The sequence below is a fragment of the Bradysia coprophila genome, unplaced genomic scaffold (assembly GCF_014529535.1).
Source record: "Bradysia coprophila strain Holo2 unplaced genomic scaffold, BU_Bcop_v1 contig_732, whole genome shotgun sequence".
Classification (NCBI taxonomy): domain Eukaryota; kingdom Metazoa; phylum Arthropoda; class Insecta; order Diptera; family Sciaridae; genus Bradysia; species Bradysia coprophila.
The window spans coordinates 4,033,812-4,055,530 of NW_023503972.1; the positions used below are offsets into that span (position 1 = coordinate 4,033,812).

The 21,719-nt window shown below is 39.2% G+C and overlaps 3 protein-coding genes across 8 annotated transcripts; 1 reads left to right on the top strand and 2 right to left on the bottom strand.

The window, feature by feature from the left end:
• Positions 1-872: 872 nt before the first annotated feature.
• LOC119084209 (zinc finger protein-like) lies at positions 873-7,599 on the bottom strand. 2 transcript variants are annotated; one of them, XM_037194100.1, is made up of 6 exons: positions 7,385-7,599; positions 2,581-2,875; positions 1,755-2,514; positions 1,435-1,614; positions 1,186-1,369; positions 873-1,122 (listed from the first exon to the last, which is right to left on the bottom strand). In XM_037194100.1, the coding sequence occupies exons 1-6, from the start codon at positions 7,508-7,510 to the stop codon at positions 931-933; spliced, it is 1,737 nt and encodes a 578-aa protein (XP_037049995.1). In that variant the 5' UTR covers positions 7,511-7,599; the 3' UTR covers positions 873-930. The 2 variants fall into 2 exon arrangements, with proteins under 2 accessions (XP_037049995.1, XP_037049994.1); XM_037194099.1 differs by lacking the exon at positions 7,385-7,599 and adding an exon at positions 2,940-3,306.
• Positions 7,600-7,908: 309 nt separating this feature from the next.
• On the top strand, positions 7,909-11,383 carry LOC119084202 (squamous cell carcinoma antigen recognized by T-cells 3). The gene is made up of 11 exons (XM_037194081.1): positions 7,909-8,265; positions 8,337-8,512; positions 8,573-8,826; positions 8,891-9,140; positions 9,246-9,825; positions 9,883-9,960; positions 10,043-10,396; positions 10,470-10,587; positions 10,648-10,880; positions 10,944-11,150; positions 11,221-11,383. The coding sequence occupies exons 1-11, from the start codon at positions 8,057-8,059 to the stop codon at positions 11,351-11,353; spliced, it is 2,592 nt and encodes an 863-aa protein (XP_037049976.1). The 5' UTR covers positions 7,909-8,056; the 3' UTR covers positions 11,354-11,383.
• A 3,835-nt stretch (positions 11,384-15,218) lies between these two features.
• LOC119084210 (BTB/POZ domain-containing protein 9-like) lies at positions 15,219-19,348 on the bottom strand. Of its 5 annotated transcripts, none has more exons than XM_037194103.1 (7): positions 19,176-19,346; positions 17,155-17,777; positions 16,637-16,787; positions 16,487-16,579; positions 16,156-16,423; positions 15,640-15,881; positions 15,219-15,575 (listed from the first exon to the last, which is right to left on the bottom strand). In XM_037194103.1, exons 1-7 carry the CDS (start codon positions 19,210-19,212, stop codon positions 15,490-15,492), a joined length of 1,500 nt encoding a protein of 499 aa, XP_037049998.1. In that variant the 5' UTR covers positions 19,213-19,346; the 3' UTR covers positions 15,219-15,489. The 5 variants fall into 5 exon arrangements, 3 of the variants coding, with proteins under 3 accessions (XP_037049998.1, XP_037049999.1, XP_037049997.1); XM_037194104.1 differs by having other exon boundaries at positions 15,219-15,568; positions 15,632-15,881; XM_037194102.1 differs by having other exon boundaries at positions 15,219-15,568; positions 19,176-19,343.
• Between the last annotated feature and the right edge of the window lie 2,371 nt (positions 19,349-21,719).

A 21,719-nucleotide genomic window follows, 5' to 3' on the forward strand; every position in this document is an offset into this window, starting at 1 on the left:
CAAAGTGGCAAACTTAAGACCTTATGTGGAATTTGGGTGGAAAGTGGCGCAAATCACATATTTCAGGAATTTATAAAGTGAAAAATCTTTCCGGTTTCAAGTTTTTTCGTCAAAAGACGAGACACGGGTATCTTTATTTTCAATTTTTAGCTGCTTTATGTAAAAAAATTGAGAAAAAAAATCATTTTGGCGTAGTCTATTGTGGTCAATCGATTTTCTGAACTTGTCTGTCAATTTACCAAAAATAGACAAAGAACTCAACAGAAGGCAGGGTCACCCAACATCATCCTGTGTAATACTTGCGATTCTGAGGAGTTGTTTAAAAAAAAACGAGTATTTAAGTACTCAACCACTGGTAAAAGGGGATCGTTGCACTGTTCTGTGTTATCTAATTTAAGTCCTGTTGTGGTCTGCATCTGATGAGTGAGTATCTTTCAAGATAGACAAGTGTAGGAAAGAGCGAAAAATAATTGGAAGATAAAAGTAAGAAATCGGAATGAAAATGTGAGAAGGTGAGACCTATGTCCACGTGTTCTATTTCCCCATATTCATCACATTCATTTCATCCTATTCTGAACTATTTCTGACCACAGCCAAGGCTTACTTTCGAGAACGTAAATTCTCTGTTGGAAATAGGTATTAGTAAGGGCCCCACGGTGGAATACGAGCTGTGACGAACGACTCATTTTCGTAGACTTTCTCTTGACAAAAAATCCCAGACCCATTCAAATCCAACTCACCTGAAGTAAAATTTTCAAAACCAGAAATAATTCAATTAAATTTACGTTTTCAACCAATTCGCATCAATATTCATGTTCTGTACCAACTCAGCCTCTTGAGATTTACAAAAGTCTCGAGAAAAAAATCTTTATTTTGACGATGAATTAGGTTTTATTTTCCAACAAATTCCGCAAAAGAAACGGAACAGATTCACTCCGTAACATCCGGAACGGGCTTCTTCTTCATCGCAGAATTTCTCTTTGTTTGGGGTTTCGAGTCTCGACTCCATTGGGCAAAATGTGCGACTTTCTTATGATTGTGAAAGTTTCCACTCGATTTGAATTTCTTTTCGCAGTACGGACAATTGTACAGATCTTCGCCGGTGTGAGTTGCTAGGTGTTCCTACAGGAAAGGGCGTTTAAACCAATTAATCCTGTAAAAACTATCTCAACCACCATCTGTTACCTGCAAATTTAATCGCAACTTGAACGCTTTGTTGCACAATTGACACTGATGTTTCTTTTCACCATGAACATGGCTAATGTGACTCCTCAGTGCATTCTGATTCGCTAATTTTCTGTTGCATATCGAACAATTCACTGGATCAGGATGCTCGTGTAACTGGCGATGATATCTAAGGCTTCTTAACCTACCAAAGAAATCTTAGTGTGTTAGGGATCAAGTCCGGCAATCGTTTCGAATTCGATTGCTTACCGAACGCCGCACACGTCACATTGAACCTTTGGTGGTGGTTTTGAAGAATGGAAATAGTCGAAGTGACTCTGAAGTGTAGTCTTTGTTTTGAATGTCCGAGCGCATATTTCGCACACGTATTCGGTTGTCGATTCATGAATGTTTCGAATGTGAAGTGACAGTAGTAAGCTTGACCGAAAACTAAAAATCGATTGAATTATAGGAAAGGTTCTGCCAGAGTGACCATTATAGAGCAACGACCAGATTTGTAGCGAGACACATCAACATACATCTACAGTAAGGCTGCGATTACTGGTCTTTGCTCAGGAAACAATTCTCACCTCTTAGTACATTTGTCGCAGTCGAAGCTTTCACCGGTTTTCGCTGTGTGATTAGTGCTAACGTGAGCTCTCAACAACGCTGCCAACGCAAACTTACTCGGACATAAGGTACATTTGAAAGCACGTGAATCGCGTGGCGTATGATAATTAGCCATGTGAATTCTCAGTGTAGAAATGCGGGTGAAAATTTTGTCACACTGTCGACACCGCAACGAGTCAGAATTTGTGTGCCAACGGATGTGATTCAGCATATGTGCCCGAGTGTACAGCTTTTTACTGCAGCAAGTACCGCGTAGATAGCCTCGCATATCGTGCACTTTGCGAAAATGTCGCCGCATTTCCAATAACGTTCGGAATTCGACTGTTTCGCTACAAATATCACATTTCATGGCAAACCATTCACGAATTTGAGCTTCCTCTTCCGGCTCTCCGTTTGTCTTCAGATCGTTGTGATGGCGAATGTGTTCCGCTACTGTGGCATTGGTGCTGAACTTTTTCCCACAGCACATTAGGTAGCCATTTTGCTGGTGAACGTTGCGATAATGTTGGTGCACGTCGACAAGAGTCATAAATTTGACGTCGCTGCAAATTTCGCAGTTCATTTTGAATTGGTCACGGATCTGCTCTTGCAGCTTGGCTTTTTCAGATGGACTCAGTCGTGGTTTATATTTACCCGCACGTGGTGAGGCTTTCTTATCAGCAACTTTCTGTCCCTTATTGGAACGTCGTTCCTCTTCGTCGTCGCTTTGTTCAGGTTCGCCTGGAAAGGAAAACGATTTCTTGTCCATCACAACATTACAGGCCTTCACAGGCTAAGGAAAATTACTTTCAATTTCGATTTCATCGTACTCGGAGTAATTACATGCGCTTGGCTGAGGGTCAACAGCTTCTGCTCGTAATTCTGTTTCCTCACACTTGACAATATTCACATCAGTCTCTTCTACCTTATCTTCGCAATCGGCATATGTAATCGCATCATCATCGGCACGTTTATCTCTCGCAACGGAGTCGTAAAAGCATTTCTGGAACTGTTCGATTTGCTTGTAGAACTGATGGAACGTTTTAGTTTGGATCCAACAGACGTCACAGATGAACTCCGTCAATCCGTCGCCTTTATTGACCTACGGAAATGGAAAAGTGTTCAATGGTCGTCCTAACACAATCTCATTTCATGCCGTGTCTCACCTGGAACCAGAAATGTTTGGTCAGTATGGAGGCAATTGACGAATCTAGGTATGTATCCCAAATATTTACAACATCGTCGTTGGTCTGTAGACACAAGCGGCAAAGTTGTATTGGACTAAAATCCATCGTTCAGAGTGAACCAACAAAATAAATATTCTCCCTGAGAGAGGATCTACGCTTGCTTCGGCATCAGAAGCAAAGTGCTACGATTAACACTATGTAGTCGGTTACTGATTCTGATGGAGAGTTCCTCCAGATTCGATGAATTGTCTGTTCACTACGCACGGCGAAGTGTTTTTAATGCTCACTAAGTTCACTCTCGATTTCTCAATATTACGATTCTAAAATTCTAAACTTCAACCAAAACAAAACGATTTCAAATTTTGACAGGTAGAAACGTCAAATTGCGTGTTGTGTAGTAGATTCGCCGCATTTCAAATTCAAACAATTTGCAAACAAGATTCTCTTTCATCAACAACTACTACCCACAATCAACCAAAGATGGCGCACGTTCCACTCCACCTATCAACTTAATCCATGCGATCCATGCCCGGCTGTGTTTGAATTGTATTTAACATTTTTTATGTTCCATAGTTCCTCTCTGCTGAATCATTTGTTAACTTTTAACGGATCGCTATGTCGTCTGTTATGTTAACGTTGTCTTATGTGACAAAACAAATGAAGTGAAAGTGAAGTGAAATATTTTATTGCCTATCCACCCGGAATATTGTTGTTACACGTACATTTCCCACCCGCGGAAAGCGATCGTTACATGTGGGAACTTTTTCATTACATCACAAGTGAAGGAATATTCATATGAAAATTCATTACATATCAGGAGATTTTCATTACATACCAGCAGAATTTCATTACTCAGAATTTCACAAAAAATTTATCACATGAAATATTCATTAGCACTGAAATCGAAACAATACTCGCGATGTTATTTTAGTTTCAATATCACAAACTTTGTCACTTGAATAAAGTGCACATCAGTGCACACCAATCTAAGCAAATTCATTAAAAACTTAAAAAAAAAACACAAAAATAAGTGACGGCCATTTTGTCTATATCCATAATTTCAATTTTTTCAACTTCGACGAACACCTATGGCCAAACAATTTTAATTTTTGCATTTTTCACTTATTTTCAAAAACGCTCAACACTTTTACTTTTATTATCATGTATTCCCTTCACTTCACAGCAAAATTTATTGTTACACCACCAAAATCGACAAATATTACGCAAAATATGAATCTAGCACTTCACAAAAACAAAACAGTCGAAGTAGTTTGTCAACATGTCATCAAAACAGTAGTGTTGCCAGTGATGCTTTCGGGATTAATGTTGTGAAGAAGTGTGAGCCGATTTCATGAGCAGACTAGATTCGTTTATAAACGTTTCAATGCAACAACAGATTTTTTTTGTTGGTTTTGTGCTATCGGTATTTTCTGTGTTTATTATTAGTCTGGCAGTGAATGAAATAGCGCGACATAAATGTTGTGAAATTATATATTAATTTAGAATAATCTTATGGTATTCAAGAATCTGCTAGTGTCTTCTTGAACACTTTTGGTTTTGAACAGTCAGGTCCAATAAAACAGCATACATTGGATGCTGCTTGGTAGTTCATTACACTCGGAATCAAGTTTGTGAACTCGCGAACTCACTCGTGTGGTTTTAAGCAACTCGCTTTGGAAACGGTTATTTTGACTCGTGTAGTTGCATACCTCGCCTTCGGCTCGGTCTACACTTGTCAAAATAACCGTTTCCAAAGCTTGTTGCTTAAAACCACACTTGTGAGTTCGGCTCGCATCACAAAATTGATCCCTCATGTAATGAACTACCTCCGCAGCATCCAATGTAATCTACTATTAATGCAATTCGTCGAAATGAAACAGATGCGGATCGGGTTAGGTTCGGTTTAAATGAGACATTCGAAGGTATGATGTGTCTGAACTTTAAAATTACAGATTTCCCTTCGAATTCCAACAATTTCTGTAGGTCTCATCAGAATCTAGAACCAGAATTGCGGTCGAAACCTCTTTTTACCTCTTTGAATGGGTTATTTAAGCGAATCCGTGTCGCCCATGAAGCCAGTGCAGACACTGCAACCGGTAATGGTGAGTCGAGGACACCTTGGCCAGTAAGTATGAAGTTACAGAAAGAATCTTTACTTCGACGATCAATTGTAGTACTTTATTGTTCAATAACTTGGTACAAAATTATCGCCGTTGTGATCGCCTAGATTCGCTCAAAAGAACAAATTCATTTACCAGCAGGTTGCTCTTTTTTCGTTGTCTTCCTCATTGTTCTGCCTTTCAAATCTCGAGTCCATTGTTCAAAATGGGAACTTTTCCGATGTTTGTGCATGTTTGCATTCGACTTGAATTTCTTTTCGCAGTACGGACAATCGTACAGATCTTGGCCGGTGTGTGTAGCTAGGTGCTCCTATAGGAACAATCATATAAATTGTTAAACCCTTAGAACCGAGACACTAAACCATTCCTGTTACCTTCAAATTTTTTTGGTACACAAACGCTTTGTGGCACAGTTGACACCGATGTTTCTTTTCACCATGAACATATTTAATGTGACTACGGAGTGCTCTTTTACTCGCCACCTCTTTGTTGCAAATCGAACAATTCACTGGATCGGAACTCTCGTCCTCGTGTAACAGGCGATGATATCGAAGGCTTCTTAACCTAATCGAAGAAATTGGAGCGTTTTAGAGATCAAATCCGACCATTGTTTCGAATTCGATGCCTTACCAAATGCCGCACACATCGCATTGAAATGTCGGTGGTGGTTTTGATGAATGGAAACTGTCGAAGTGATTTTGAAGTGTAGTCTTTGATCGTAATGTCTGAGCACATATTTCGCACACGTATTCGGTCGTTGACTCATGAATGTTTCGAATGTGGTGAGAGAGCAGGTAGTTCGACTGGAAACTGAAATTCCATTCAATTCTAGGAAAGGTTCTGCTAGCGTGACCGTAAAAGTTATGAGCAAAGACCAGATTCACGGAAGATTGAAAGAAACCAGGCAGGAGCGCTTGATTCGATTAGGTAGCCTTAGATCATTTTCATAGTTTATTAGGTCCCTTAAATTAGGTCAAATATGAACCGCTCCTGCCTGGTTTTACTCTGCCGTTCCAGATTCTTATCGAGACGCAAACTACACTGATCTACAATAAATCTGATCCGAACCATTTCTTGCAGTCGGTTCTGTATGCATTTTGCTTTAATTACTGGTCCTTGCTCACGAACAAATTCCCACCTCTTCGTACACCTATCGCAGTCGAACTTTTCGCCAGTTTTTTCCGTGTGTTTATGTTTTACATGAGATCGTAACGAAGCTGCCAATGCAAATCTACTCGTACATAAGGTACAGTTGAATGTGCGCGAATCGTGTGGCGTATGATTAGCAATGTGACTCTTTAGACTGAATTTATTTGTGAAAATTTTGTCGCATTGTCCGCACCGCAATGACTCCGAATTGGTGTGCCAACGGATGTGATTCAACATAACTGCCCGAGTCTGGAGTTTTTTACCGCAACAAGTACCGCGAAGATAGCCTTTCATATTGTGCACTATGCGAAAATGTCGTCGCATTTCCAATAACGTTCGGAATTCGACTGTGTCGCAAATATCACATTTCATAGCGAACCATTCACGAATTTCCGGTTCCACTTCGGGCTCACCGGTGGCATCCAGATCGATGTGATAGCGAATGTGCTCCAATACTCTACCAGTGTTATGGAACGTCCTGCCACAGCACATTATGTAGCCACTTTTCTGGTGAACGCTGCCATAATGTTTGTGCGCGTCCAAGAGAGTGCTGAATGTAACATCGCTACAAATTTCACAGTTCATTTTGAATAGGTCACGGATTTGTCCTTCCAGCTCTGCTTTTTCAGATACACTCAGACGTAATGAGGCTTTCATATCAGCAACTTTCTGTCCGCTATCGGAGCATTGATCGTCCTCGTCCCCACTTAGTTGAAGTTCGACTGAAAACGGTAACGACCCTCTGTTCCATCACAACATCCTAATTTCTTCAAATAATGAAAATTACTTTCATCGGAAACGTTCACTTCATTAAGCTCGGAGCCATTGTGCGCGCTCGGCTGAGAGGCAATCGCTTCTGATCTTAATTCTGTTTCCTCGCCCTTGCCACTATTCACACCAGTAGTCTCTACCACCCTATCGTCACAATCGACATATGTAATCGCATTCTCTTCGGTACGTTTATCTTTCGCAACGGAGTCGTAAAACCATTTCTGGAACTGTTCGATTTGCTTGTAGAACTGATGGAACGCTTTTGTTTGGATCTAACAAACGTCACAGATGAACTCCGACAATCCGTCACCATTATTGACCTACGGAAATGGAAAAGTGTTCTATGGTCGTCCTAACATAATCTCATGACGTGCCGTGTCTCACCTGGAACCAGAAATGTTTGGCCACAATCGAGGCAATTGATGAATCTTGGAAAGTGTCCCAAATATTTACAACATCGTCGTTGATCTTTAGACACAAGCGGCAACGTTGTATTGGACTTAAATCCATCGGTAAGGGTAAATAAGTCAATTCCCCACCAACTAAATACGTATTCTCCTTGATGGGGAGGTTATGACTACCATAAATTTTAATGAAGTTGCCCGTTGGTGGAGCGATAGTAGATTAATAGAGAAATTGTACGAATTCGTTGAATTTTTGTGCACTTCGGCCCGTTGCACCCTCAAAATTCACTCTCGATTTTTCAATGTTTTCTAAAACCGAAACATCAACAAAATCAACCAAAACAAAACAATTTTGACAGGCAGAAACGTCAAAAGTCAAATCGATTCTGCGTGTATAGGAGAGGTAGTAGATTCGCTAGAGCTGGATGATCTGGACGCATTCTAAACAAAAAAGATCCCAAGTTTCTGAAAGAGAAAGATTCATGTTACAATACTTCCCACAATCAACATAAGATGGCACACCATGGAATACGTATCAACATAACCCCTGTGTCCGGCTGTGTTTGAAGTTGTCAAAGCATATTTTTTGTGGAAACGTTTATCAATAAAAACAAACATTTTGATACAACGCCAGTAATAATTGCGTAAAAAAATGTCCGATCTTGAACGCACCGACTCCGAATCGGACAATGATATGGAAACAGAGATAAACATTCATGAGGCGGACACTGACGATTCAGATTCGGAATCGTCGGAAGACGAGGACGCTAAGAACATACAATCGTATGTGGTCTGTCTCAGCCGCATTGAGAAAAACAAGTACAACTATGACAGCTATGTGGAATTGCTGGACTTGGCCCAGTGAGTTGTTATGGGAATTTCCTTTAACGAATTCGTAGTGTGATCTAATGATGGGACCATTTTTGATTTAGTGGCACCGGCGATTTGGAGAAAATCCGTCAAAGTTACGAATTATTTGCATCGGTGTTTCCCTTAGCTCCTGAACATTGGTTGAAATGGATTCGGTTAGAATTGAATATTTCCATATCACCGGCGGAAGTTAAGAGGGTCTTTCTGCTGTTTCAACGAGCGTTGTCGGACTATTATTGTAAGTGCAACGTCGATCAATAGCCTAAGATTTGATCTAATCCTACCGTTGTTCATGTAGCGTCAGAAGTGGCTCTTGAGCTGGCTAATCTGGCACTAAGATCTCCCAAGTGCGATGATGTATGGGAGCAACTGTTGTCAACGTATACGTTGCATTGCCTCCAAGGCAGATCAATTTTTGAGGCGTATCGACTGTACTTGGACAAAGAGGACAGTGGTAAATCTGAGGAGTATTACAAGAAGTTGATCGAAGCATACGAAAGGGAACTGTCTTTGCCACTGAAAGATATGGAAGAGACGTACATTGAATTTAAGGTGAAGTTACTTCTCTTCCATTGACTCCCTCCTAAGAGTTTTAATATCAACAATTTGGTTGCAGGTGCTGTGCGAAAAGCAGCAAAAAAGTGAATTAGTGAACTGGACTCGTATCGATTTAGCTTACAACACAGCTAAAGAGCAATTGCAGAAAATTCTGCCTTTCGAGACGAGACTGGCTGAATTGGATCCTAAGAGCCATCAAAATCGGGCCGCTGTCTATCTCGAATACATTGAATGCGGACGGCAGTTCTTAAACGATCGAATTGTTCAAGTACTGTACGAACGGATGGTAACCGAATGCTGTTTAAATGGTGAGTCCAGTTTGGTACATCTATCTGAATGTAGAGTTATGCTCCTATGTTGTCCTTGCCAACATTTGCTCTGCATTGTTTCAATCACATCCTATTCTTTCCCAGTATCCTGCTGGTTAAGCTACATCAAATACATCCAAAGTCGTGACGGTCATCAGGCGCCACAGACGAACGGTGTCGAAAGACCGCTGTTATACAGTCAAACCGAATGGGACATAATCAATCGGGCTATTCGCAACTGCACCTGGACAGCGTCCGTATACATTGAAAAGATGCGCATAGCCGAGCGAATGGAACTGAACAGAGACGAAGTGAAGGGTGTGCTGGAACATGCTCTGGCCGCCGGATTTCCCACCGCAGAGCAATATGTCTCGATTTGGTTGGAATATTTGTCGTACTTGAGGCGAAATACGGTGTTTGCGTGCGAGAAAGAATGCGAAATTATCCGAGCCACATTCACGATGGCATGGGATTTACTCGGTCGCCAGTTCGGCGAACTCGCTGACTGTGAGTGTGAGATTTTGCAGTTTTGGGGAAGATTGGAATACGGACCGTTGAATGATCTGGCTAAAGGGAAGCAATTGTGGACGACGGTTATGGAAAGTGCGGATAATGCAGCGAAATCTGCTCTGTGGATTGAATTCGCTCACTTGGAAATGAAGAAAGGACCGGACGGAGCTAGAAAGTAATTGCTATTGTGGTTCGACGCGGATTTCGTTTTCACGCAATTTTATCGTTTCAGAGTTTTTCGGAAGGCTCTGTCCACCCAAGAAATCGACAACATAAATGTCATAGCGTCCGCATGGATACGATTCGAAAGGTATGAATACACATAGCAGACGCAGTCGTTGATGTCTCTGAAAGGTATGACATAACTGAAAAATGAAATGATCATTTCACAGATGCAATGGAACGTTGGCTCAATTGAAATTGTGCGAGGAATCGTGTCAAGAACGCTTAGCATCGACGCTGTATAAAGCTAGAGCCGCAGCGAAGGGTAAAAATCTGAAGCGCAAAGCCACCCGAACAGATCCACCAAGCGTTAGTGAATCAACCGTATCGAAGGCTAAGGCAAAGACGAACAAAAACTCTCTTCAAAATTCGAACTCAAATGACTCGAATTCGACGGAAATTAAGCGCCGGAAAGCGGAAAAAACGGTGGTAAAATCGGGAGAAAAATTGCCGGAAAATAAGGTGGATGAAGTGGACACCAGCAGAGATGATGTTACAATTTTTGTAAGCAATCTGGACTACAGGTGAGGAGAGGATGAACACACTCGTGTGTGTCGAAACCTTGACGACATTTCACATTTCGATTTGAATTTCCAGTGTGACCGGTGAGGATATAATTGAAGCATTCCCCGAATTTAAAATCGTTCATGTGAACATTAAGAAAACAGCCAATGGAAATTCTCGCGGTTTCGGTTATGTCCAGCTGGAAAGTGCTGTGAGTACCATCTGTTCCTTCAAAATTTACATTTTAAGCAAAATATCGTCGACTTCACAGGCTGATGTGGAGAAATCTCTGCTATTCGATAGACGTCCAATCAAAGGTCGACCCGCATTCATATCAAGCGTTCTCCGCGACAAAGAGAAGCGAAGTGTATTCAAATACGCTGAATGTGTGGAAAAAACGAAACTCTTTCTTAAAGGCTTGGCTTTCGAGGCGACAAAAAGTGATCTGGAAACTTTGTTCGGACAATTTGGTACCCTGAAAGATGTCCGACTGGTGTATCAGAAGTAATATTGTGTTGACACATGTTCATTCGACCAATTGATTTAACAAAAATCTGTCTTTTACAGAAGCGGAGCACCCAAAGGACTGGCGTACATTGAATACGAAAAGGAGTCATCAGCAAGCGATGCCGTGCTCAAAATGGATAATTATGAATTCAAGGGTCACAAGATGTCCGTGTCAATTTCCAATCCACCGCCCAAAGCCAATGTCAAAAGTGTTAAAATTGAAGCGGTTTCTCTGGGTCAAGGAAGGCGAAACGTTCTGCCAAGAAGGTACATTGTTATGCCACCACAACTATGACACATAGTCGATTTCAATAAATTTTTCTGTTTTTTTTTTCAGTGATGCCAAGCCGAGACTGTCATTTATTCCGAGGTCGGTGCAGAAGAACGTTTTAGATTTAAGCACAAATCATGCAGTGGCTGACAAGCCAAAATCAAATGAAGATTTTCGAAAATTGTTGAGCAAGCAATAAAGTGAATTTTGTTTTCTGCTTGAACATCAATTAGACGGGAAAATGTTTTTTATGTTGGCAAAGAAATTGCTGAAAATTCGGCGGATTCCGAGATTAATTCAGTCGCACTGAGAATTTTTGAGTTGGTAAGTATCAGTCAAAGATTTATTTTAGAAGAAAATTATATTGTTGTAATGATACGTTTACGTGCAATTGAAAATCTTGTTATATAGTATGGGGCAATTAAAAAATTTTTTATGGAAGACAATGTCTTCAAGACATCGCAAAACTTGGAACAAAAGCGAACTCGACGGTTTCCGATAGGCTTTGGGGTCCTCTATAACCTCCCAAAAGTCCCTTTCGAAAAAATGTCAGGGAATTGAAAAAATCGAGAAAAACCGAAAAAATTAAGCATTTTTTCGATGTTCCACCAAAACCCGATTTTCCAAAATTTTTCTTGGAAATCTATTTTCACCTCATTCCAAATACCCCAAAGTATCCAAAACAAGTTAAAACCAGAAAAAACAAATTTTTACTCGCGAGAAATGAATTTTTGAAGTCAAAATTTCATGAAAAAATCGAATTCCGCGAAACAAAACTTTGACTTTATACCGCCATATCGAAAGTCCGTATCTCCAAATTTTTGTGGAAAGTGGCTTAAAAACATCGTTGAACTATCCTGAAAACTTTATAAGCAGCATGTCATAACGTTTTTTCAGAAACAAAAATTTTTCTCGCATGTCGAAAATTTGCTTACATGCTGAAAAATGGCCCCCTCAAAGAATATTCTAATTCCATGCAAGTTTTTCGATAATTTTGTTCGACGATTATTGTTCACGGTTGGTTTGAAACGAGATTAAATAGGGACCGCCGACCACCAATAATTTTTTTCATATTTATAATGAGTGATGGACAAGAACATCACACAGGAAAAAATTAGCCCGAACCCCTGAGCCGTTTCTGAGACCCAGTGGATGCGCTGCCACAAGCAGACAGACACAGCCTGATCACAAATTTTAATAGGGATCGGTAGAGGGAAAAATTCTAAGATATACTGTGTAAAAAATATTTCCTTCGATCATCTGCTCTCGGAGCAATAACTGTTGAAAGTCAAAATTTCGCCATTTTCGAAGAGTGATATATCTTTGACAAAGTTTCCGCGCCAGCCAGTGCAAATTGATTCTAGACGCGGTTAACAAGCTCTTTCAAATGGCGAAAAAAAAAATTTGAAAATGTTCTTTTAAGTTACATTTTCAGAGAAGTTAATTTTTCCGCTACCCTCGGTGAAATTTGGCCACTTCTGTACCTTTCTGGTAGCCTTATTTCAAACTTATTTGTCGCTTATATTGTAGCCTGAGGAATAAGCTTTTCAACGATACCAAACATGCCATACTTGATCCACAACAAGTACTGTTGATGATTCAGTTTTCAATCGAAGTCAGTCTACTCGAAAATCTGGAGTCCTCGAAAACGAAATTATTAAATTTCAAGATTTTTTTGAAAAGTAGTGGACTTTAATGACTCTCTGAGTCTGTACCATACATATAATTGAGTAAAAGACATTCAATTGTAATATTACCTTGAAATTTAATAATTTCGTTTTCGAGGGCTCCGGATTTTCGAGTAGACTGACTTCGATTGAAAACTGAATCATCATCAGTACTTGTTGTGGATCAAGTATGGCATGTTTGGTATCGTTGAAAAGCTTATTCCTCAAGCTACAATATTAAGGGCAAATAAGTTTGAAATAAGGCTACCAGAAAGGTACAGAAGTGGCCAAATTTCACCGAGGGTAGCGGAAAAATTAACTTCTCTGAAAATGTAACTTAAAAGAACATTTTCAATTTTTTTTTTCGCCATTTGAAAAAGCTTATTAACCGCGTCTAGAATCAATTTGCACTGGCTGGCGCGGAAACTTCGTCAAAGATATATCACTCTTCGAAAATGGTGAAATTTTGACTTTCAACAGTTATTGCTCCGAGAGCAGATGATCGAAGGAAATATTTTTTACACAGTATATCTTAGAATTTTTCCCTCTACCGATCCCCATTAAAATTTGTGATCAGGCTGTGTCTGTCTGCTTGTGGTAGCGTTTCCACTGGTTCTCAGAAACGGCTCAGGGGTTTGGGCTAATTTTTTCCTGTGTGATGTTCTTGTCCATCACTCATTATAAATATGAAAAAAAATTATTGGTGGTCGGCGGTCCCTATTTAATCTCGTTTCAAACCAACCGTGTGTTAAAATGAGTGTTGCAAATGAATTATAATTGTTTGATAACTAGTAAACAATAGTTTTTAAAGATTTTTGTGGAAAGTAGGTATTAAATGTAGACCAATTCCACGAATTTTTATACTTCTTGGTAGATTTTCATACAAAATCCGAATAAAAAACTTTCTTTATGTAATTTTATGTAAGTATTGAAATAGTTATTTATACAACCGAGTGATAAAGGCTTTTTTAGGCACTAGATGTGTAAATTGCCACTCGAGACCGCAGGTCGAGTGTGACAATACACATCGTGTGCCTAAAAAAGCATTTATCACTCGGTTGTATACAACGTTTTTCGCAATAAGGGCAACGGAAGGTCCTACTTTTCGTCACTCGTTGCGAAAAGTATTGCTATTTGGCAGATCCAGATTTCACAAGATCCTTGTTCCGAGAATACCTATCGGTTTGCATTTTGAGGTTCCTAGGAGTCAAACTTCAGAAATTCGTTTCAACAAGAAAGAAACTGACTAAAGCAGACCCTATGCACAAGAAATGACGCAGCCGTCCTTTTACCAGTTGAAGACTGGTTTGGTAAATAGTACTTGAAATTAATGCATTGGGTATTGCTGCCACTTCGGCACAAAAGATTTTCGACACAAATTTTATCGGCTCCAAGTGCAGACCTTCGGTAAAAGCTAAAAGCTTCGAAAAAGAGGTTTACATGGGTATCGATGAAACTTTTGAGTTAGATGAGTTAGACGAGAAGCTCTAAAATGATCCACACATACAATGATGCTGTCCTCCTTAATTGGTCAAAGCCCCGGTTCAGTACGGATTAACTGTTCAAACTACAGATTTTATGCGCAAATAGTCCATACCCCCATGGACGATACGCCGATTCATTAATAGTCTGGATATTAACTATCGAAGATTGAATATATCTTATGGTGACTGTCGGAAAGCTATACTATACAATTAGATAAGTACTCGTCTCAATTGGAATTCCGTGACCATAGGTTGGATGTGAATCCAATTTCAATCATATTCTTGTACGACTCCTCAAACAGCACGCTTATAACTTAGCATGTTTTTTGGGTTAGGAGAGTGTCTCAACTGGAAGTGCTGAAATGACTCCATCCCTTAGGAGACGTGTTGTTTTAATACAACAATTTCAAAAAATTTTGTACTGAAATACAACAAAAATGCAACAATGCAACACTTTTGGTCTACCGTTAGTAATCATAGGGTTGATATAAAGTCATGGCTCTGCAGGATAATACAAAAATGCAGTTCGGCCATAGACACTTTAGGCCGATATGATAAGTATTCTTTCACGAGTGCTGATTCAAGACAGTTGAAAGTGTAAATTCCTAGGTTGCCGATCGGTAATTTATCAAAGAGCATTGCCAGTAAGGTGAAGATTATGGATTCGTCTCCCACCCTGGCACCAATGTTTCATTTCATGTCTACAAGCACACTACATCACTTTTACACTTACTCAAAATATCCTCTATAATGGTCTGTTGCTAAACTGCAACGTTAAAAAGATCGTCTACCACACCCATACAACTAACGAAAAAATTGTATGGGCTGGGGAAGCATCTGGTCCAGCTTAACGGACCATCGTTTAGAACTCCTCTAGGGTCCCTCTATTGAGAACAGCAATCAATTTTTGGGTGCATTTTCGGTAAAACTTTATTTTTGTTCAGGGCGGGTGTGAGTATCGCAATTATTGCTCGCTGATAGAAGCCTCAGAAGGCGTTTCGAAATGTACCACATGAAAAAAGCTATTAGAGCTGTTGTATGTGCCAACAATTCGGATAAAAACAACGAGTCTCGGTTCGAACGTAAGATGGACCAATGATTTGAGAAGTGCGTTACGTTTATCAACAGCCATTTGCCAATTGATTCGATTAGTCGAAGTCTCAATGTAAAAACTATTTGTTCTCCTATCTCCGACCCACAGAAGCAAACGCAGAGATCCAATGAAGAAAGGCTGAGCTAACTGAACAACAATACTTCCCTCTCCTGTGAACCGAAAGACATTCAAAGTTGAAAATCTTGAATTATTTTAATGTATCCGAACAATACAATTTTACCTATTTTATGGCATGTGTAACCAGAATGATCCGTGTAATGACGATTTAGTATCCGATTAGGCGTGCCGTTGAGTATTACATTCGGGCTATCTAGGGTAGAGTCACAAAAACCTTCGATAACCCAGGCACCTCGCTCAACTTTTGCTACATTGCGCGTTGGTGAAATAAATCCATTTACTAGTGCTGGTTGATTTGGTGTGTAATATGCTTTCAGATTCAACACCCGGAACTCGGCGAATTTTCTATGAATCAAATGAATTTACTTTCAATAATACTATTTGCAACGAAAACTAGTAGACAGTTTCGGACAGTTACGCTTAGTTACACTAGATGTGACATAGTTTCATTGTCCATACTGTGAATTCGGGCGATTCCCAAAGAGCGTTTTTTGTATGAAAATTTTCAACTTTTGGGCTTTCTACAAATAAGTTACACAATAGCCTTCGAGGAGCTTTTTCGAGCTTTTCACGCCCTCTCACCATGTCACGTCTCGAGTATGTGATCGTATGTGATTACCTGTCTACTTCAGATCTGTTGCTGGTGCCGACTAATTTAATGTAACGAACACTTCGTGGTTCGAAATATAATTCCTGATAAGACCGACAAACAAACTCTGTGAAATCGACTACGCGTACCCAATCATTCTGGCTCAGTGAAACTGCGACGTAGTAAGAGTATGAATGATCCGACAGTCGGATTTTCAATTGATTTATTATGCAAAGGGTTCCTAATTCAACAACAATGCAATGGTCGTCGGATCCAGTGATTAGGTGCGACGTATATTCTAAAAATTGACACACAAAATACTTTACATTTCGATTTCCGCATACGAACAAATTGAAATTACCATTTTCAGAACGTTCGTCCAAAAGTCTAGTTGGATTGTCACCGCTGATTGTCTTGGCGTTAAATTCATGTGACGCAATGTTTATATCTGGTTCTACAATAATGGAAAATCATCACAAAAAATATATTTAAAAAAAAAATATATTTTTACTCATCGGAACACAACGTCGGAGGTACTTGTTAGTAGCTTGCTTCCGAATTACATCAAGAAGATGGTCTACATTTTCTATCGAAAATTGGTTGATGGTTGCTTGTATATTTCTATCTCCAATCGTTGGAAATCGAATGTGTGAAATGATCGTCTGAAAATGTTTTTTTTTTCTAAATTACTGAAACCATAGATTTACACTCGGATAGATGACATGATGTCGCAGTCATTTTGGAACATGTAATTGTTGAGTGCCGATTAGCATCAGCGCCACCATGCCATCTCCGGAGTATTTTCTCTATGATTGAATCCATTTCAAATAATTTCAGACCTCCCACATCTCCTTATTTTTCAAAATTTTCCCATTTTTACCACAAAATCTTCCAGTGGATTTTCACCCAACAGTTTTTCAAGAATTTCAGCTTCCAAACCAAATCACTTATTTTCTTCTTGTTTTTCCTCAAAAACCTCCTAATTTCCCCTAACTTCATGTGGGAGGCCCGTAATTTCATTCCTTTCACCTCTATGTCTGCATCTTGGTTGTATTCGTACCATCCCAAAATTGATTCAAACATTTCAACTTCGGGTGCCCAGAATGCACCATGTTCTAACAAAAAGCACAAATCGGTTTGAGATATTACTTTGAAATCGGCTTGATGTAACACCTCGACTACATTTTGGAATATGAAAATGAGTACTGCAGTCTTCAGTAAAGTTAGATCAAAAAACGATGCTGTTCTCAATGTAGTACACCAATTGTCTAGTGATAATTTGTTTGCTAAGTAGGTCGGAATAAATGATTTCAGGTCATCTACGCAAAATGCATCAGCCAGTCTAAACAGCTCTAAAACACCCGTATACCATAATTTATCCAGGGACAAACGGCCAGTGTAAAGGAACTTCAACAGATTCTTGAATGTTGCCATAGGATTGTCGATGATCTGGTATGTTTCTAATGACTCATTCAGATTAAATACATTTCTGATTGGATCCGAAAATGCACCAAAAAATAATGACTGAAAGTATGCGTTCCGTGCGGTGAGAATACATTTATGCGCAGGTATTCTGTCATTGTTGATGATGAATGTAACATCTGAAGCCTGTTGATTGAGGTACAGCTCACCAATTTGATCAGAAAAATTTGCTGCGAAACAAAGAACAGAGAAAGAAGTAAAAGTTACCCATGCGTATAATATACTGAGCATTAGACTAGGGATTGATTAGTAATAGAGTAATATGTACTAGTCAGTACCTTCAACCTTTCTCAAACAGTACTTATCACAAAATTTTAAGTGTGTTAAGTTATGACTCACAAAAACAATTTTTCCTTTTAAAGTAAAACATTTTGAGTGCTTTAATAGTTTTACTCTTTCAAAGAAAGATTTTAGTTCAGAGAAATCATCAAAAAAAATATTTTTCCGCCTAAATGTAGGCTACAAATTTGCAAAGGGTCCATTGCAAGGCTGTAAACTTTGGAGAGGTCACGCAGATCGCCAATTTAACTAGAATCATCAGAGTAGGTGAATTTTTGTATGAAATCCGCCATTTTATCATCAACTGTGGTGTGTCACCCGCGTATCTGTATCTGCGTGACCTCAGTATGCCAAATATGAAGTATAGCGGTGAGACAAATATTTAATCAAACATCAATCCTTATACTTTACATATACTAGTGTTGTACCCCACGACATCAACAGGTGAAAAAGTCTCGCAAGTCGAATAACGTACGAAGGTAAAAAAAACGCTCAATCTTACTAAATTTTCCTCTGTAGTCACGATGCCAAGTTAGGTTTCTAGGACTTTTCTTCTGTTAGACAAACAATAGTAGATTATGAACCTCTGTCTAAAATGTTTATTTTGACGATTTGGACGTGATGTACCAGCCGAAGGTGTGGTCCATAACAAAGCACCTAGCAGGGTAATAGAAAAAAATAAAGTAGTACTTTAATCGAAGTATGCGACAATTTCCATACCTTTCTTTTCATAATGTCATTACAAAATTACCATTAGGGCTGCTAATGGTATTATTGGTATGAAAATACTACTCTATTTGACGTGGTAAAACCTCTATTACCCTGCTAGGTGCTTTGTCCATAATCAAAATTGTCAAAATAAACATTTAGGGTAGAGGTGCATACGCTTCTTTATCTACCGAAAACAGATGTGTCGAGATAAACAAAATTGCCCTAGAAGGATAACATCGTTCTAGGCAGATAAAAAAACATAGATTAACGAATACGACACTACTGTTTGCTTAATAATATATTGTTTGATATAAACAGTTCCAGTGTGAGTGCATATGGGTCGTTGAAAAATCGTAAACAGACCGAAATATCCTTGACCTTTCACAAGCTTGTTTAACGAATGTCGTTTGTTGAATGTTGAATCGGACCGTTGAAAGTCTCACGAACGGAAAGCTTTATACAATAATGGTAATATTACCCAACATAAACAAACAAAGAGTTGTGCTTTTGGTTTTAATACAATCAGTTGATATCGAGGTTGAAATTCAACCTTAAGTAAACATCCAAACATTACTCACATGTGCAATCTAATTCACCATTATTCTGGATTGACATAATGTTAACTAATTTCTCAGAACTTTTGAATGAATCAAAAGATAATAAGAGGAATTCCTATGGACGGAATTCAATGAAATGTTATAACCTCACACACAGCACTGACAAAAAATTATTTTTCCTTTTTTTCGCAATACGAACGTTGTGAAAGTCGTCCGGTGCATATATGCAGTGATATATTTTATGTGAAATTTTGCCAACATTTTAGTATTTTGTATAACAAGGGGCGAAAGTAAAAAAATTCAAACGTGTGAAGTTTGCAGACCGCGCCGCAGGCAAGGGAGGCAATCACACGATTTGAATATTTTTACTTTTGCCCCGAGTGATGCATACTATTTTTTATGCCAAATACTGCGGAAAATTTGTATTTTGGGTCCGAAACAAAACATAATTTTAATTAAACTGTTGAGTTATCAACAAAATTTGCTGTAGAAACACCAAAATGCCGAAAAGCGCGGGGGTCCAGGGGGCGGCAGCCCCCTGGTATAAAAATAAAAACAATTTAACAAATGAAATTACTGTAAACATACATTCACTTGCTCACAAAACATTTGGCTATCGTCAACACAACACTACACTCAATGCGTACTTTCAATCAAGTGAACATGTGTTTTCGAGACATATGAGGACCGAAAGTAAATTGATGACAGTGACATTTACTTTCGGCCCGCAAATACGCAAGCCCACGGGGCGAAAGTAAAATGATGACAGTGACATTTACTTTCGGCCCAAGGCCTGAATTTTTTTACTTTCGGTCACCATTTGAGGACCGAAAATACAAACTTTCGCAGTATTTGGCATAAAAAAATGTTTACTTTTTCGAGCAAGCTATCGGTATCGGTATCGACATTTTTGAATAGATGTCGTTATATAATAGGTTTCTTCCATCGTACAGTAAAAACGAATTTTGACTGGCCGAAAACAACCAACCGTCATCCACAGAAGCAAACATAACCGCAACTTAAACAAATTTGTTCGTTAAAACTTCAAAGTGAGGTTGTGTTGGCTTCTCTGTGGATGACGATTGACATTTGGAACGGACTTGGAAGAAACCTATAGGTTTGTTCCAAGTAACTGTAAACCTTGCTGTAAACACGAAAGTTGACATGCCGAACACAGCCGATTACATCCACAGAGATGAACATAACCTAAACGTCTACAAATTTCCTTGTATAGAGTGTTATGATCAAGGCTGTAAACCGATCGGAGCGAGACCACCAAATACCAGTTAATTATAACTTGTCTTGGGGTACTTGTCAAAGTATGTGCTTCTCTTTTAACATTTCACGATGCAAGCGAGAGGACTAAGGACTAGTTTAATATAACTTGCCTTTTCAAAATATTTGTTGTTGTTGTTGTCTCGTTGGGCGAAGCCCCTTCCTTGTGGCGTGGATCTACTGATCCGTTATCAGCCAGGTCAATTTATAAAAAAAGTCTAAGATATCGTACACGCGTACAAATGTTCACAAAATTTAAAATGGCGTCACCGCCATTTTGTAAAACAATAGTCTAAACTATTTGTCTTTCACGTATTTCCCTTTTAGATGGTAGGATAACCAAAGTAATATTTCACAAAACACGTTCACTTCACGGTCCATTAAGGTGGCGGTCTAACCATCACAATTTGAGCTCGCTCCAGTCCCCAATACTGGCTCAAACATACGACATTTTACACGGTGAGTTTCAAAAAAAATTTATTCGACCTCTCGTGGACATGAAATTTTTTTAGTGGTTTTTGTAGAAGTAAGAATAACATAATAAGAAAAAATTTCGTCGGGAAATTTTTTAATTAGATCGATTTTTCGTTTTTTTCGAACCTGCGGGAAGCTTCGAAGACTGTTTCGACCTTACTTGTGACTTGTTTGATCATAAACAAGGCATCAGAACAGTCGGAGCGTTTGCTGCGACTTAGCCCCGTACAACCCGTAATCCTATTTCGTCCGCAACCATAATACGTCCGCAGCTCTAATAAGCCCGGAACCCTAATACGTCTACAACCCTCTAATGCGTCTGTTACCAAAATGCAAGTCAGGTTGGGCATTGTCAAATTTACTGAAACTGTTCATTTTTTAAATTGCGCATAGCACAATTACGAAAGCCCGTACGAAGTACCTTTCAAATAAAACCAACAATTTACGACATTATTTTAGAAACCCAAAATTTTTTGCCAACTTTCCATTGAGTAGCGGCCTTAGTCCAAGGGCCCAAATTTGAAACTTTTTTTGCCATCATTCTATTCGGCATTCAATTATCTCTCAAATAAAACAAAAACTAGCAAAATCGAATGAGATTTACTCGATTTATGTGCAAAAAACACTTAGGGCCGAGTAGCGGCCTTAGTCCAAGGGCCCAAATTTGAAACTTTTTTCGCCACGTTGTTTTCGGTATTCAATTACCTTCCATAAAAAACTAAATCTAGCAAAATCGGATGAGATTTACTCGATTTATGTGCAAAAACCACTTAGGGCCGAGTAGCGGCCTTAGTCCAAGGGCCCAAATTTGAAACT